At 45.7% G+C, this 18,129-nt stretch overlaps 1 protein-coding gene across 2 annotated transcripts; it reads left to right on the top strand.

Annotated features, from left to right (window-relative positions):
- Nucleotides 1-13,892: 13,892 nt before the first annotated feature.
- LOC119307858 (ATP-dependent 6-phosphofructokinase 5, chloroplastic-like) lies at nt 13,893-17,971 on the top strand. 2 transcript variants are annotated; one of them, XM_037583945.1, is made up of 14 exons: nt 13,893-14,096; nt 14,564-14,873; nt 14,986-15,067; nt 15,312-15,385; nt 15,467-15,578; nt 15,733-15,828; nt 15,915-16,016; nt 16,113-16,187; nt 16,383-16,523; nt 16,655-16,771; nt 16,865-16,969; nt 17,157-17,237; nt 17,324-17,452; nt 17,551-17,971. In XM_037583945.1, the coding sequence occupies exons 2-14, from the start codon at nt 14,575-14,577 to the stop codon at nt 17,716-17,718; spliced, it is 1,581 nt and encodes a 526-aa protein (XP_037439842.1). In that variant the 5' UTR covers nt 13,893-14,096; nt 14,564-14,574; the 3' UTR covers nt 17,719-17,971. The 2 variants fall into 2 exon arrangements, with proteins under 2 accessions (XP_037439842.1, XP_037439843.1); XM_037583946.1 differs by lacking the exon at nt 13,893-14,096 and adding an exon at nt 14,133-14,150.
- Nucleotides 17,972-18,129: the final 158 nt, after the last annotated feature.

Genomic DNA, 18,129 nt, shown 5'->3' on the forward strand with positions numbered 1-18,129 from the left:
CGTAGGTATGATGCGTGATAACAAAAGAAGAGAACAGTTGCCATCTTCGCAACGATGAAGATGATATTCTACTTATGTCGTACACTGTCATTTTTTTCGCAGGTTCTTACGACCAAAACACTCTTAGGGGGCCCCCGTGGCAAGTTCAGTCACAAGGCGCTAACACTGACAAATGTACGGGCAGCCAACTTCAACTAGCTAGTATGGCTAATCAAGGTAATGCAAAACGAAAAAAGAGCACATACTGCTGTGGACATGAAAAATGAACATGCAAAAAAACTGGCAAAAGGACTCACGAGTTATCAGGGTGAAAATGCAGAGCCTTCATGCAGCACATGGCATCAGGCAGCACCCATGTACCTGCCATCGACGTCATACACAGGTGAGTCCATAAAAAAAGTGAAGTTGTGGATGCTCAATTAGCAGAAGGAGCATAGTTGACAACTAAAAATTGCCATGACTGGACATCTACAATTGCCATGAATTAAAAACTACACTTGTCATCCCTGGACAACTGTTGTTGCCATCCCTGGACACCTGCAGTTGCCATGGAGGAACAACTGCAGTTGCCATGCCAGTGCAACTACATTTTCCATGCCATGGCATCTGCAGTTGCCATGAAGGAACAACTGCGGTTGCCATACCGATGCAACTACAGTTGCCATGCCAGTAAAACTGCAGTTGCCACATTAGGGGCAACTGCAGTTGCCGTGCTAGCAGAAACTGCATTTGCCATGAATTGACCAACCACTACTATGTTTACAAGTTATTACGCTGGTGGTAACCCGGCAAACATCTCGTGGCAAGCTTCACAAATTGCAGGTCGAGCACGTCATTTTGGTGTCACAGACCACACAAGATGGTCAAATGCAGCACAATAAGGTAAGAAAAAAAACTAAACCACAAAAACAGCACTACATTTGTTATTTGTAGTTATTTGTAGGCAAAACAATAGTTGCCATGTTTATTGAACAGTAGCTGCCATGACTGGACAGCTACAGCTGCCATACATGTCCACGCGCAGACTCACGGCTTGCTGTTTGAAATGATGTAATGCCAAATCACTCGAAGATGGTGTGATCCGTTGCGATACACATGTTATTCAAACAAAAATCTTACTCTCGTACCTGTTTTTTCTATTACAGGGCCTACAACTAAAGTGAACAGTGGCACGGGGACATCTACTGCAGGGAGCTCTGAGCACACGGAAGACGCGATCCACCAGCCAGCAGACAATCATGCCGCAAACAATTTCGAGTCAGAGTCGGGAATGGCAATCATTCCAGCAATACCGACAAGCACCCCTTTGAACACAATCACTGCCAACACTCAAGTAGATGGAACTGCCGCCGATACTGAAGTGAATGATGCAACTGATGACGACGCACAAGGGGATGAAGATGGTGGGCAATCAGAGATCGTGGTACCTCAGCCACCGTACATTGGGCAGAGATTTGAATCGTTCGAAGAAGCAAAGGAATACTACCAGACATATGCAAAGTTCCATGGATTTGCGGTCAACACCGAGTACCATAGGAAAATTAAGAAAACTAACGAGTACAGCAGAGGTGAGATGAGGTGCCACAAGGCACGGAGGAACAAGAAGGGGAAAGGTGTTGCGCCTGTCGTTCCGGAACGAAAGAGAGGTATCATTCTCAAGACTGAGTGCCCTGTCCAGTGTAAGCTAAACATAGATGGAGGACAGTGGGTGGTCAATGAGTATTTTGTCGAGCACAACCACCAACTCATAAAGAAGTTCGACCTGGTAAAATTTCTGACCGCCCACAGAGGGTTCACCCCCGTCGAAAGGCAATTCGTAAAGCTGCTACATGATTGTAACATCGGTCCATCAAGAATGGTCCAGATACTATCACTCATCCACAGCAAAAAGGGGAAACTGAGTAGCATGCCGTACATACCAGCTGACGTCACAAACCTATAGGCCAAGTATCGTAGAGAGAGCAAGCTGGCTGACATAGAGGCCACAATGGCCTACTTCGATGAGAAAGCGAAGGAAGATCCAGATTTCTTCTATAGGATAAGGTTAAACGATGAGGACCGTGTCAGGAACATGTATTGGGTGGATGGTGCTGCAAGGAGAGCCTACAAACATTTCCGAGATTGCATTTCATTCGACGCGACGTACCTCACCAATATGTACAAGATGCCATGCGCTCCATTCATAGGAATAAATAACCACAATCAGTCGTTGCAGTTCGGCTGCGGGCTCGTCCGGAACGAAGACACGGATGGGTACGTTTGGCTGTTCAAGACCTTCTTGGAGTGCATGGATGGACTTGCTCCGATGAACATAATAACAGACCAGGATTTTAGCATACGTGCAGGCATAGAGGAGGTCTTTCCGTTGGCAGTGCACAGGCACTGCAGGTGGCACATTATAAAGAAGGCTGAAGAGACGCTAGGACCGTTCTTTGCTGACCGTCCAGAGCTTCACAAGGCGTTCGAGCTGTGCGTGGACCACAGCTTGACGGTGGAGGAGTTTGAAAGGAGCTGGATGGCCATGATTGAAACATATCAAGTCCAAGACAACGAGACGCTTGCTAACTTGTGGGAGAAGCGAATGTATTGGGTGCCGGCCTACTTCATGCAGTGCTTCTTCCCCTTTCTACAGACTACGCAGCGCAGCGAGGGGTTCAATGCTGTTTTGAAGTGGTACGTGAGCCCTGGCAACTCATTGCTACAGTTTGCCAAGCAGTACACAGCTTTGCAACAAAAAATTCTGGGATCTGAGCTACAGCAAGAAGCTACCACCGCGCTAAAGCAGCCGAAATTGCTAACGTATTTACCGATGGAGAGGCAAATGAGCAAGATATACACAAACAAGATCTTTAACAAGTAAGTCAGTTGTGTTACAGTCTTATTTGTAGAAAAAGCACCAAGGCAGTAGGTGCCTTATAGAGTGCAATGCAGTTGCCATGATATGCAGTTGCCATGTTTAATGAAATACTGTTTGCCATGCTTACTCAGCTGCAGTTGCCATGTTCAGTGCAAATTCTATTTTGCCATGCTTGCTTGGGTGCATTTTCCTTGTTGAATGAAGTGCAGTTGCCATGTTTAATGCACTGTGCTTCCATTGGGGCATGTTGGCATGCAAATGCCAATGTCAATTGGAAAAAATGTTATATTGGCGACACATATGCTGAAATGCAGTTGCCATGTTTAATAAGATGCATCTGCCATGTTTGTTGAAATGCAATTGCCATGTTTACTCAACTGTAGATGCCATGTTTAAATAAAAGGGGCGGTTGCCATGTTTTATGCAATGTGCTTCCATTGGGAATGTTGGTGTGGAAAATGACGATGTCCAATTGAAAATGTACTACAATTGCCATGTCTAGTGTACTCCAGTTGCCCTGTCTAGTGTACTGCATTTGCCATGTCTACTGTACTGCATTTGCCATGTTCAATGAACTATATTTTCCATGTTCAATGAACTATGTTTGCCATGTTCAAACAAAATGTATTTCTATTTCCATGACAACATAAGGTGGTACAATAAAAGAGCGCACGATAGTTTAACAGAAAACACACAAAACTTGCAGATTCCAGGAAGAAATAAAGCGTGCCAGCATGTTCACGACTTTCCAGGTGGACGAACATACGTTCAAGGTGTGTTCTATTTTGGGTATGTCAGATTCAGAACCTGAAGACCCGGACAAAGGAAGGAACTACTTCGTTAAAGCCTCGATAGGCGAAGGCGAGTACTACTGCCAATGCTGCAAGTTCGAACAGGACGACATTGTGTGCTGTCACATACTAAAAGTAATGGACATGAACGCTGTGACACGGATGCCCCGCCATTTCATAAGGCGGCGATGGACTTGGGACGCTGATGACGCGTTGGCGCCGCAGACAACACACACAGTTCTGGCTGTGCATGACGAGAGACCTGAGTCAACCATGGAAGCCGTGAGGCACGTTGTGCTGACAAAGAACTATGCTGAGCTAATTGATGAAGCGTGCAAGAGTGATGAGATAGGGAGAGTCGCAGAAAAACACAGGAAGGCACTGAAAAGAGAGCTTGATGAGATCAAGAAGAGGAAAGCTGAGGAAGCCTTACACCGGTTCCCCCGCACATCAAGTGTGCCTTCATCCACGGGGCCATCATCTGAAAACTCGGAGATAGGATCTAGAACAGCAGGCACGCAGACCCAGGTCAGGAACCCACCCCGTTCCATCACAAAGGGTCGTCCAAGAGAGATAAGGTACAAGTCGGGATTGGAGATTCAAGCAAAACACAAGAAAACGAAGAAAGGGGCGGGCAATCCATGAGCAAAAATTGGGGCGATGTGACACGGTCCTTGTGGACATTTTGTTTTGTACCCTAGATGATGAGAATTTTTTTTTAGATTGGGAGAATGACTCTTGAGGGGCATCAGAAGTGGAAGGAAAATTCATTGAGTGGATAAATGCAGTTGCCATGTTATGGGTACTTAATCTGCCATGTTATGTATAGTTAATCTGCCATGTTATGTGTAGTTAGTCTGCCATGCTATTTTATACTAAATATGCCATGCTATTTTATACTAAATATGCCATGCTAGTTGTACTGGATTTGCCATTTTAGTTGTACTGGATCTGCCATGTTAATTATGCTGGATCTGCCATGTTGTTTGTACTGTATCTGCCATGTTAGCTGTACTGAAAATATGCCATGGTATTTGTAATGACTCTGCATGGCATATATTTCCATGACAATACGATGTGGTTTAGAGACACATAGTGTGTTGTGTGCAATGTATGGGAAACAAGTTGGAAAAAGCGTAACGTGCATAAACCGCAACAAAGGTTGTGGCTACATGATCAACCTACAATGCTAGCCGGTGAAGTTAGTGATGAAATAGAAGAAGCAAAACGTCCAAATGAACAACGACGATGACTTTCGCTAACCATGTCTGTTGAACTACATTTGCCATGTTTTAAAACATCGCGACGCATTCGAAACAGCAAACGGGTGATACAAACAATGAAACCATAGTAATAATGATAAACATAAAAAACATATCTGTTGTCACGCCTAAGTAGGTTCACATCCACACATATATTACAAAAACTATTCAAATGTCTCTCACACACCACCACTACATAGTAGCCTATGCGGGGTTGCAGTCATAACATAGCACACAAACATAGTTTTTGACGAGAACAAAAGAGATAGTACCTTACATTCCTCGGCAACAGAATGTAAGGTATGTGTCCTGTGTGTATCGCCACGTGATCACTTGTACCTCTTGATGACTTTCTTGACAGCTTCCTCCAGAAACTCGCGTGCTCCGGACCGCTTGTTGAAATCTTCATTCGTCAACCAGTTCCATGTGTGGATTTTCCGGAGCTCAACGACCGTTGCAGCTATGATAGCGGGGACAATTCTGTCTTCCCACTTTGCAAAGTATTCCAGCGCATGAAAGCCACAGTCCGTCCTGCACGAGAAAAAGAGTCAGGTGAACACGCAAAAAGGATAGACATAGCAAAGATAGACTTCAATTCAGATGTGACAACAAAAGAGGGGTTGGATTGATGTAAATGGCACATGAAGGAGGGGGTTAAGAAATTACGTGTTCCCTTGCTTCGCAGTCGCCACATACTCAGTCGGGAAATGCCTGATCTGGACCTTTGAATGTTCGTAGTGACGGTTCCATGTCTCTTTGAGGTTGTTGATGAAGAATTCGGCATGCGTAGTAAGGTCTGCATCAGCTTCCGAATGGATTGAATCAAGCACCTCAAAACGTTGGTTCTTCATGTCAAGACAGATCGCATAGTGGTGATCACACTTGTCGTGTGTGTCATGTGGTGCAAGCTCCTGGAACATGGGGAACATGACCTGCATTTAAAAGTGAAGAAATGAGAAGCAGAGTTCACATAAAGAACAGCAGAGGGACAAATAAATTAGAATCACGTAGAATGTTTGGTTATGGGTGGGGGTAGTTGAAAGAAAGTTGCCGTCCATGTATGAACAAAATGTGCCGTGTATTTTACTATCAACTTGCCACATAGTTTGCACGGGATGCAAAAATCAAGATGTCAGTGTGCACGGCAGCTGTTGCCACATGAAAACATCTGCCACATAAACACAAGTGCAGATGATGGCAAAAAACCACACCATGTGAAAAAACAGTGCAGACAGGGAAGGAGTACTCACATATTTCTTCAGTGTGAGCTTGAATTCACCGTGTTGAGCAAAATTCTTCCTCGGGATTTTGTGGTGGAAGTCACCATCCCATATTTTGCAGGTCACACTGTAATGCATGATTATCTTGTCGGCACACACATCGGTGTGATTGTTGATGTAGTCGACCCTGCATGCAACTACATTCGTCGACATTTTACCATTTGGCCTCACGGACTCGGCAAGATCACCCAGGTCGACGTACGTCGCTCCGCATTGAATGACTTTGGTTCTGTCCAAACATGAGCTGTATGAAAACGATATAACATGGAAGAATCATGCCTACTAAGTAAAAAATATATGAAAGAACTAAAACGTAAGCGGATCGTGTATAGAAAGTACAAAGAAGATGAATGGTAAAAAAGGAGCAAAGCAAAATGAGAGATTATGGGATGTGGTCATTTACGCTTTCAGCTCCTTCATGTGCTTGCTGCTGGCCCTCGCATTTCCAAACCGCTTGACGATATCGTACAGCTGGGTCTGTTCCTTAGTGGCCCTGAATTCGGGCTCGTAGTCTTCCGCGGGAGGTGGGTGAACTATCCTCTGCTGCCTCACAGAACCAGGAGTGGCACTCCTAATGGTATCCTCAGATACCGTATCTGCAGGCACGTTGGAACTTGATTGCCCTTGCCCTTGTGAGGACCTCCTATGCAATGCTGCCTCCTCGATCATGCGGTAAGCTTCGTCAAGTGACGGTGAAATCTCCTTAGGGGTGGCTGCAATGATAAAAAAATAAAAAGTGTGTTAGGATACCTAGAAAATCAAAAACAGATGGATTGTGAGGAGATAGGGTGCATGATGTGAGATGTGGGTAGAAAAAGTGGGGCAGTTGCCATGTGTGGTTCAACTACAGTGGCCATGTCATAGCAACTACAGTTGCCATGTAGTTGCACTGTAGTTACCATCTAGTTGGACTGTAGTTGCCATGTCACAGCAACTACAGTTGCCATGTTGTGTCAACTGCACTTGCCATGTGATTGCCGTATGAAAAATGCAGCATGGAAACAAAAAATGCAGGTGACATGGTGTGGCAAATCCAGTTGCCATGTATAATGCACTGTATTTGCCATGTGACAGCAACTACAGTTGCCATGTTGAATCAACTTCAGTTGCCACGTGGTTGCCCAAATGTTAAATGCAGCATGGCAGCAAAAAAATGTAGGTGACATGGTGCATCAAATCCAGTTGGCATGTCATCACATGTCAGTTGCCATCACAAGTGAGAACCCCCAAAAAATATGATTGGGACAAAAGTCAAACTACAAAGATGTATACAAGAAAATCATAAGGACATGACAAGTGTACCTTGCACAATCGGCTCTGCGAACTTGACAGCCTTCCTGCCCTCGACCATTGGCTGCGCCATCATTGCGGGCATGCCTCCTGGGAAAGCAAAGGCACTGGCATAGGATCTTGCGCCACCGGTTGATCTTGACTGATGCCAAGGCTGAAGCTCGATGGGGTAAAGGCCATTGGGTGCCTCTCATTTCTACTGGCCGGACCACGAACAACTTGCGGGGCAGAATCCAAGGGTGAAAGATCGACAAACATATCTGAATCGGCCGCTATAGAATGATCGGGCTTATTTGCAGGGCGGGGCGTGTTATCAGCGGTATCAGCCGCAGCTTTTTTGACAATCTTCTTGTTTGGGCTGTAGGGGACACTAACATTGACTGGGAGCCTGGAAGTGCACAGATTTATGCTGGGGATTTCCACTGCGGGTAAAGGCGCAGTCTGCTCTGGGCGTTCACCTGCGTCACTCGTGCCCGGCTTGACACCTGCATCAGTTGTGCTCCGATCTTGCATTTCTCCATCACATTGCTTTTGGCAGGTGGCGGAACAGTGTGGACGCAGGAACATAACAGACTCGTCTCTCCTGCTCCTAGCTATAGCCGGTGTGTTGGGTATGTCTGTTGGTTGCTTGCGGGGGCTACGACGCCTAGGTGGAAGACCAGCATGCGAAACAGTCGCCTTAGCAGTATCTGCACCGACAGGAGCTGGAGCTGTTGTGCCAGGACTCTCACCTGTAGATGGCATATCCTTGTGAACTGCCGCCTCAGCCGCTTCTGTCGTGGACACAGGAGTGCCCCTACGCACGCACTTGGAATCAGTGTCAGATGAGCGGGAATCTTCCTTGTTTAGGTTCGTCTCGGGAGCGTCCACTTCAACGCTTGCTGATGGGGTGGCATGGCTCACAGCAGCATCCTTCATCGCCAGAAGAGTTGGCAATATTTCAGCTGTCCTGGCAGATACCGACTCGTCACTCCCCGATGTATGGATGCCTGTTGTTCTAGCCTGCACATCTGCAGCCGGCGGAGATGGTCGGCCACTTGCATCAGAGTTGGTGGGAGCGGTCAACAGTGCAGCAGCAGTATTGTCGCCTGGTGCCTCATGTACATCTGAGTTGCCCCCTGTTGACAACTTTGAATGCAGGCGTTCGAGCGGGTCCTTACTGATATGCTTGGCCCCGCGCATAGTAGTCTTCTTCACCCTGCAAAAAAATAAAGCACATGAAAAAGGTATTAAAAAATGAACAAAAATATATTTGCCATGGTAGAAATCTTAAAAAGATGAAAAACAAGTGGAAAAGCTGGTAGTTGCCATGTAAGGGGAACGTGAGTTGCCATGTGTCATAATTAGCAGTTGCCATCCAGCAGCAGTTGCCATGTTAGCCAACTTGAAGAATGATAAAAATGTCTGATCTGCCATGAATGCAATTTCAAACCTAGGTGTGGGATGAGCTGACAAGCCAACGGTAAAGATGGCAGTTGCCATTAGGTACAATAAGAGTTGCCATTTGTCCTAGATGCCAGTTGCCATGTAAAAACCAATAGGAGTTGCCATACACTTAAAAATGAAGGAAGAAACCATTTGGAAAAAACAGCAGTTGCCGCGTGGGGGACGATGACAGAAGACCATGTGACAAGCTGAACAGTTGCATTAGAAAATCAAGATAGCACTATGTCAATGAAAGCACATGGAGAAACCTACTTCTTGACTGGCTTCCTCAGGTCTGGCAACACGACAGGATCCCCGGTGTTGGTCATCGTCGTACGAGGAGAAGACCTGGTGGAAGGGGTGTCACCGGCAATGGGGGCACCTTTGTTCAAGCGAGCAGAAACATGGGTTGGCGTTGGCGCCTGTTTCTTCGTAATTGCTCGTCCACCAGCGGTCGGCTCGCTGCACATATGAGATTGAGGGAAAGAAAGGTGGCAATTGTCAGACAACAAACTCATTGCCGCGCTTGACAAAAAACAAGTGCAAGAAATGGATGAGACTGTTCCAAGAAAATAGACACAGCAAAAAACTAAAATTAAAGTCGAACCTCCTCCTGGCAGCTACAGGATCGGTCCTGGACCTCTTGCCAAGAGAACCCTGCCCAACATCCTCTAGAGCCCTCCACCTCCTTGATGGCAACACCCCCTCGCCTCTCGCAGCCGTATGTTCTTTGACTTTCTCCGGTGGGGGGACATCTGTTGCATCCTTTCCCTTGTTACCACCTGCGCGAACTTTAGCATGTTCATCATCATCGGTGTCCTGTTGCACATTCTCCATGTCATCGTCGTCATCCTTCCTGAGGCCAGCGTCTCCATCTAGATCATCTTGTGTGTCACCGGGCTCTTGGGAACTGTTGTAGTCATACCGGCCACGGCAACCGGTTGGCCGATGTGTACGTTCTGGGACAAATGAAGTGAACTGCCTCGCAACCGCGTCGCTATCAGAGCCACTGAGGGACATCCAACCCTCAACCAACTTCCCGAGCAAGCCGGTCATTCCGGATGCAAACTGCCCAATTAGATGCTTAACAGGTGCCCTCGCCTGTGCACGAAACAAGAAGCATCAACAACCACCCATATTGCAGTCACTTGCGCGACATCAACAAATAATCCACAGCAAAGCATAGATGTAGATATTTTGATTACCTCAGTAGGGCAAGACGGAGCTGAGTGCACGTCCATCCACTTTCCAAAGTTTTGAGGCCCCCCAAACACGCTGTAGTCTATAGCATGCTTGGCCATCAGCTAGAAAAAACAAAAAAAATAGCGAGGATGTAAGATATAGAAGGTAAGTTTCCGCACGAATGAAAGAGTTCCCATGTGGAGTGAAACATGGATACAATACGCAGACAACCATGAATAACAAAAGGTAGTCATCCCTTATGAACCACGGACGGTTGCCTCATGTCAAATTTGTAAGCATGCCATGTGGAGAGAGAAACCAAAACTAACCTGCAGTTTTCCATATTTGGTATCAGTTACCCTGTCTGCGGCAAGCACAGCCTTGACAGCGTTGATAGTCCATGCAGAAACAGCAAACTTGTGCGTAGGCGGCGGGCCTCCTACCCCAGTGAAATCCACGGTGGACAGATCAAGACAGTCGACATACATGAGCTGATTTAAAACAATTTTACAAAGAAAGAAATATCAGTTGCCATCATGGGTACTTTGTAGTTAAAAAAACAGGATAATCTATGTTCCCATGATAATCAAGTTGATGTGCATGAAAATAATGGAATAAAAAGAAGAAGTTGCCTTCTGTATGTGCTAGTTGCCATCATAGTGTGATGGCAATTGTCATATTGCTAAGATGGCAGTTGCCATTATAGTGTGATAACAGTTGCCATACTAATATGATGGCAGTTGCCATATTGTCATTATGACAGTTGCCATATTGTCATTATGGCAGTTGCCATCTTGTTATGATCAGGTTGCCATGCATGAATAAAAGTGTGTTATAAAACAGAGTTCACAGAAAGAACTGGTAAAAAAATACCATTAAATGCAGTCGACAACCCTTTTGGTACATCTTGCTTGCGAATGCATTGTGGAGGAAGTCGGCAATAAACTTACACCAATTCATGTTCTTCACATTTTTCAGATCCGCCTGCACCACACAAAATTTCAGGGCAAAAAGGTTGCCGCATCAGAAATCAAATGGAGAAAAACATCAAAAACACTAGCTGTCACTAACTTTACACATGACATCGGAGCCAAAAGATTGAAGGAAAATAAAATAGTAAAGATGGATCATTCACCAGGATGGGGAAGCATTTGTTGCTTGGGAGAAGAGAGGTGGTCGGCGCGAAAACAGCTGAGATGAGGTACATGAGTAGCTTCATCTTGAAAACATCTCCATGCATCGTCATGACCTGCAGCGAATCTGCCACTGCAGACGTGTTCGGCATGGATTCCGACCCAGGAAACAAACGGGGGAACAGCGCTTCCTCGACCTCATTGTTCTCGTACGGGACTTTGATATGTCCACGAGGCACACCCAAAGTGCAGAACACGGATTCCTCGTTCAACGGAAGTCTTCCACGTCCCGGAATCACGAATTCCCTGGAGGCGGGCTCGTAGATCTCACCAAGCCAGTCGCATACAGGGTTGACAAGGTTCATGCACCGGACAACCATCATAGACTGCATACCCATCTCAGCAGCAGCCCCCTTCTGATCGTCGGTGAATTTGTCAGTCAACACAGTCAGACGTTCTTGGGAGACTCTGTTGCGAATATGTTTCTTCTTCTGCAAAAAACAGACAAGAAGTGATCAGTTGTTGCCATGTTTTGCAATGTCATGAAATTTTAGTTCATGACAGACGACTGCAAGCTCGAGGTGCCAACCAGTAACATAAAGCATGAGGAGGGGGTGTGAACATTTACCTCATCACCCTCTTGTCTCCGTCTAGTTGCCCGATTACGCTGTGGTGGATCCATGAAATCATCATCATCATTTTGATGATCGCCACGAGCTGTTCTGTTGAGATAGGAACAGACCAAATTGTCATGGTGGAAATGAAAAATGCAAGAGGTAAGCAGTTGCCACCTAACAGAAAATGTCAACTAGTGAATGCAGAAAAAATAACATGAACACACACGCACCCCTCCTATGATTGTCGAAAACATAAACGTGGCAAGTAAGCACGTTGGTTGCATTATCAGGTAAAAAAAGTGTACATATGGTAAATGCACTTGAAAACAAAAAATGTTGAAGTTGCCATGTTAGCCCAAGATAGTATGATAGAAAGTCACAGAATCTTCCACATCACAAAAACTAAGATGTGGCAGCTCACACACTGTCCTAAAAGTACACCAATCAAATGCCACTTGTTCAGCGGCAGAAATGTGCTAGGGTGAAAATGTCGTGCTGAAATGCAACACATACTACAACAAATCGATGAAACCACATCTAATCAAGAACCTAAAAATTGCCACAGTGTGATCAGATATCACAAAGTCGTTGTATATGCAAACTTGGTTTCCACATGCAAAGCATATGTATGACATCTGACACAATTGATATGCAAACTTGGTTGCCACATTATGCAGCCAATTTGCCACACTGTCTTATCTGCAGAATGGCAACAAATAGTGTGCTCACATTCTATTTGCCACATGAATATACTATCCAAGTGGCAAGAGGCACACTTGAAGTGCACATTAGTTGCCGTCCAGTGCAGTTGGGTGCTGAAACTGCATTGACTACCGATTATGGCAACTATCACAGTGTGGTAACTATCACAAATCATTCAGAAAAATTAGATGCCACAATGAAAAAGCACGTTCATGGCTACTATCACAGTAATTCAGCAAATTTAGTTGCCACATGGAAGAGCGTGTGTGTGGCAACTATCATAGTCATTCAATAAAAATAGTTGCCCCATGCGAAAGCTTATATGTTGCAACTATCACAGTCATTTCAGTAATTTGTTGCCGCAAAGGGAAAACACGTTTGTGGCAACTATCACATTTGTTCAGGGAGTTAGTTGCCACACAATCATGATAGTTAATCAAACTACCAAGTTCGCCTCATACTACAGTTTCAAAACCCAACTAACTAGATCTAGGGTTCAATGGCAACTACCGCGACTTCAAATTCACCCTCAAAATTCTCCCACGAACTGACTGCAAACACAAATTCAAACCAATGCACATCAAACAAACCGGGAGACACCTGCCAATCCATATGCAAGACTAGTGCGTGCCTCCGAACAGGCATAACCACACCGACGATGCCGTCGTCGCGGCGCCGACGAAACTGCCCAGTGCCGCCAAAAACGGCTAGCAGACGACTTCTGCGCCGGCGGGAACGCCGAGCATCGCCGAATCGCCTGAATCTCTACGAATCTCGATCGAGAAATCGAACTGGGAGGAAAGGGGGGAAATGTAGGAAGGGATTGCGAGAGTTGTAGCGAGCATTACCTTCAACCCGCAGGCGCTCCGGCGAAGCCGCTCCGTTCCGGCGAGCACCACCGACGGCCGCGAACACCGTCGATTCTTCCGCCTCCGCCGTCGCCTTCTCCCCTCGCCTTCTCCTCCAGTGGTTTGAAATGCGAGAGGGTTATGCCAGTAACTGCGGTGCGGGTGAGTAAATGGAACCGTGAGGGAGAGGGGGCAGAGGTGTGCGACGTGTTTGACGACAACCGCGGTCGGAAGGTGGCGTGCGGGCGCATAGCAGTTCCACCGCACGCCTCCGAGTGGCAACCGCCGACCGCGGGATGGCAACCAACGTGCGGGCGAACTGACTCGCACACCGCACACGCGCCTCGTCCTACGTGGCACAGAAAACCGGCCGGTTTGTTTCAAGATTCGTGCACAAAGTTGCCAACGAAGATGCTTGCGTGTGGTCGGGATGATGAACGCCCACACGTGTGGGCGTTAACGTTTCCGAAAAAGAAAAATCCTCCTGGTTCTCATCGCGGTCTCCGCTCTCCTCTCTTTCTCCCCGTTCTCCAAAGAATCCGAGACGGCGACGCCCGCATCAAATACGCCGCCGCCTCTGCTTCCTCTCCCTTATTCCGATTCTATAACACGTGCGTGCCTCGGCCGCCACTTTCCCAACTCTCCTCGACCACTTCCGCCGGCGTGTGCCTTCCTCTCCGCCGGCGCCTGCACAGCAAGTCCAAGAGAGGTGCGTTTCCTGCAATTCGATCATGGTGATTTCCCTTGCTTCTGTCGGGGTTAGGTACGTCTGTATTTTACTTAGATATAAAATCGCGATGGTTGGCGGGTGATGTCGACTGTCGATGATCCGAGAAAAAAAAATCTCTCCTTTTCCCTGCCAAAAGAGAAACCCCTACCCCCTACTCACATGATTTGTCCTGTTGCTCCACCATGGTTTCACATGTTCTGTTGCTTTCTACTAGCACCCAGATAAATAACACCTTTTTTTGTGAGGCTGTGCATATGACAACTTGTTCAAAAATACAAGGAGCAAAAACTTTCAGCTGCTTACTTTGTCCCCTCCCCTGTAGTGAAGGGGGATTCTTGCCTTTTCCTATTCTACAGTTGAGTTGCTGTTGGAAAATCTGTGAACGCCCGATTTACAATCTGTTATCATCATCTGTTACTGATGGCAAGATAGGACCTGTCTCACAGGCAAAGAAACCATGGCTCTAGCATCGCCGGTGGACTATGCTGGCATAATCACTTCAAGTCAGAGGCAACTCAGTTCTGTGATGCCCCGGTGCAATGGCTTGCAATGTACTATTGGATATGGAAATAAATCAAGAGCTACAGGTCACTTGGTCGTCAGAGCCATGTCCATGGATCGCCCGAAACTGGACTTTTCGAATCCGAATTGGAAGAATCAATTCCAAGAGGATTTTGATAGGCGGTTCAGTTTGCCGCATTTGACAGACATAATTGATGTGGAGTCGAGGCCAACAACATTTTCTCTCAAGAGCAGGTGACAAATTTTGCCTTGCATTTCTGTCTAATGCATTTGTCTTGATCTATGCTGTTGGTGATCAAACTAGATCTCTTTAGGATTTTTCTGATGTTTGCTTTGTCCACAACAGGACCCCTCTGGAGAATGTTGATGGTTCTTTGGAAGAGTCATGGAACGGCTATGTTAATGACGACGACAGAGCACTTTTGAAGGTATGCTTCATCATTGAGTGATCAAAATACTAGACATAGATCAAACTCCCCATCAATTACTTGAATAGTTTCTTTGGCTGTCTGAATATAGTTTCAACTTTTAACATAAATGTAGCATGCTGCCTTTTTTTTGCACTTTGGCTATTAGTAAATGTGTATGATAGACCTCAATTGTAATGTCCATGTGTGCAGCATCAAGGTAAATGCAATAATATCTCTCATTACAAAGTTCTTGATTCTTCAGGTTATCAAGTTTGCCTCGCCAACGTCTGCTGGAGCTGAATGCATTGATCCTGATTGCAGCTGGGTTGAACAATGGTGACAAACACTCTGCAAATTTCTAGTGTTTACTTGTGCCAAATTATTTTCCGAGCTCACACAAACTCATGTCTTTTCCAGGGTGCACCGGGCAGGCCCACGTAAACAAATATATTTTGAGCCTCAGTGCGTAAAGGCTGGAATTGTAACTTGTGGCGGACTTTGCCCTGGTCTCAACGATGTCATCCGGCAGGTAGACTAGAACTTGATGAGTTGATCTCTGACTGTCTGCACCGATAAATAAAAGATTAATAGTACCTTATTATTATATCTTCTGAAAAATCTCTTGAAGAAAACACAATTCCCAATTTTGAACGGTGCCGTGCTTTCACTCTTGAGTCTTGTAGATTGTGCTTACGCTTGAAAAATACGGAGTGAAAAACATTGTTGGGATACAGCATGGTTTCCGCGGATTTTTTGAAGACCATTTAGCGGAAGTGCCGGTAAGAATTCTTTGTACATTATAAAGTAATCTGGAAACACTGATAACCATCCTGATGTAAGTTTGTGGCTCTTTTACTTCACCCAGCTTAATAGACATGTCGTCCAAAATATCAATCTTGCTGGTGGCAGCTTCTTAGGAGTGTCTCGTGGCGGGGCAAGTATTTCAGACATTGTCGACAGCATCCAGGCATGTACATGCAATTCCGGTATGCTGCAAAAATATGTTTACTACAAGGTGGTACGTTAAAGACATACTGACTTGATTTCTGCAATCCACATTCAGGCCAGGAGGCTTGACATGCTCTTTGTACTAGGTGGAAATGGAACTCATGCTGGAGCTGATGCTATACATGGCGAGGTATGTTGATTTATATCTTCCTTGCGTCAGAGCAAGACATGTCTTTCCTTCAGCTCCTAGACTAGATTGTACCAGAAACATTTTTTGGTCTCGCTCAACTACGACATAGTAGCATGGATTGTGGAATTAGGGATCAGTATGTATGGGTGGAAGGTTGCGTACTTATGTCTGACTGTTTCTTTTGGTGAAAATTAGTGCCGGAAGAGAAAACTAAAAGTGTCGATTATTGGTGTCCCAAAAACAATTGACAATGACATACTACTGATGGACAAGACATTTGGATTTGATACTGCAGTGGAGGCAGCACAAAGAGCTATCAACTCCGCATATATTGAGGTGATTCATTTTAGCAACCTCTCAGACTCTCATCTCATGCGTACATATCTGCAAGCGGACAATAGAATGTATTGTCGTATTGGTTGCCCCTCAAATTAAAACTATATTTGTGGTTCACGCTCTATGGTTAGGCACATTCCGCATTTCATGGCATCGGATTGGTGAAGCTGATGGGAAGAAGCAGCGGATTTATCACAATGCATGCTTCCCTGTCAAGCGGGCAAGTCGACATTTGCCTGATACCTGAGGTATCAAACTCTTTAACTTGTGCTGTGTATGCCCTTCCAACTCACTATATCCCTCTCCTCTGATTGATTTAACACGTGGAAATCCAAATGAAGGTACCATTCACCCTTGATGGACCGAACGGAGTTCTTCGGCACCTTGAGCACTTGATAGAGACCAAGGGGTTTGCTCTCATGTGTGTCGCCGAAGGTGCTGGGCAGGTAAGATTACCTTAACATTATAACATACAAGATCAATTTCTTGGGAAGCTTAACTGCCAGCATGAGGAGTGATTTACCAAGGATCTCTTGACTTAGGGATGGGCCCGTGTGTGCATCAATTGAGACATACAATATTCTGTTCTGTTACAAGAATTATTATGTGAGAGATAGTACGATGTGTTTCCAGGAATATTTGCAGAAGTCGAACGCAACTGATGCTTCAGGGAACATGGTTCTCAGTGATATCGGTGTGCACCTTCAACAGAAGGTTGGTCCATATCATTAGGTGTTCTTCACCATGATGTAGGTGCTGTGAATGACACAACATTTAACTTAACCAATGCCATGCCACAGATCAAGTCTCATTTCAGAGAGATAAACGTCCACTCTGATGTGAAGTACATCGACCCTACGTACATGCTCCGCGCCGTGCGTGCCAATGCGTCTGATGCCATCCTGTGCACGGTGCTCGGTCAGAATGCTGTAAGACGCCGTTTCTCTCGATCTGCCTGTGTCACGCAACAAGTTTTTGTGTTTTCTGTTCTCTGAGATGAGCATTGGTCCCTGATTGAACCTTGCAGGTTCATGGCGCCTTTGCAGGGTTTAGCGGCATCACAACCGGAATATGCAACACGCATAACGTTTACCTGCCAATACCTGAAGTTATCAAGACGCCAAGGCTTGTCGATCCAAACAGCAGGATGTGGCACAGGTGCTTGACATCCACAGGTCAACCTGACTTTTGTTGATCAGTTCTCGACAGCCAAGTTTGTAAACTCTAGTGCTAGAAGTACCGGTGGTGTACAGGATTGTGAATGTCATTCTTTTTGTCTTCCATCAGAAAGACATGGTATGGCCTGTAATTTCTGGCTGATCCCGAGCTCAACTGCTACCGGATAAACAGTAAATTAAAAAAACAACATATGCTACCGTTGTAATCATGGCTGCATGTAACGCAAACTCTATTCTCCTTAATTAATGGATGTGCATGTCTTTTGCCTCTGTCTCAAGAAAACAAATCTCGCATTGCAGTTCTGTTATCTGCAAAAGGGCATGGAGGTTTTCCTCTCTTTTTTTTTCATGTATTGTGCCAGAACGTGTGTTCAGACGTACATAAAACTGGAATAATGGCAAAAATGATCAAAGATGTCTTACCATTT

The sequence above is a fragment of the Triticum dicoccoides genome, chromosome 5B, assembly GCF_002162155.2.
Source record: "Triticum dicoccoides isolate Atlit2015 ecotype Zavitan chromosome 5B, WEW_v2.0, whole genome shotgun sequence".
NCBI classification, from domain to species: domain Eukaryota; kingdom Viridiplantae; phylum Streptophyta; class Magnoliopsida; order Poales; family Poaceae; genus Triticum; species Triticum dicoccoides.

What these genes read in the sequence shown, in the direction of transcription:
- LOC119307858 (XM_037583945.1), top strand. Translation starts at nt 14,575, where the DNA reads ATGGCTCTAGCATCGCCGGTGGACTATGCTGGCATAATCACTTCAAGT. An exon ending in TCAACGATGTCATCCGGCAG is followed by an intron (nt 15,579 to 15,732) that starts GTAGACTAGAAC and finishes TGAGTCTTGTAG; the next exon opens with ATTGTGCTTACGCTTGAAAA. An exon ending in TCAACTCCGCATATATTGAG is followed by an intron (nt 16,524 to 16,654) that starts GTGATTCATTTT and finishes CTCTATGGTTAG; the next exon opens with GCACATTCCGCATTTCATGG.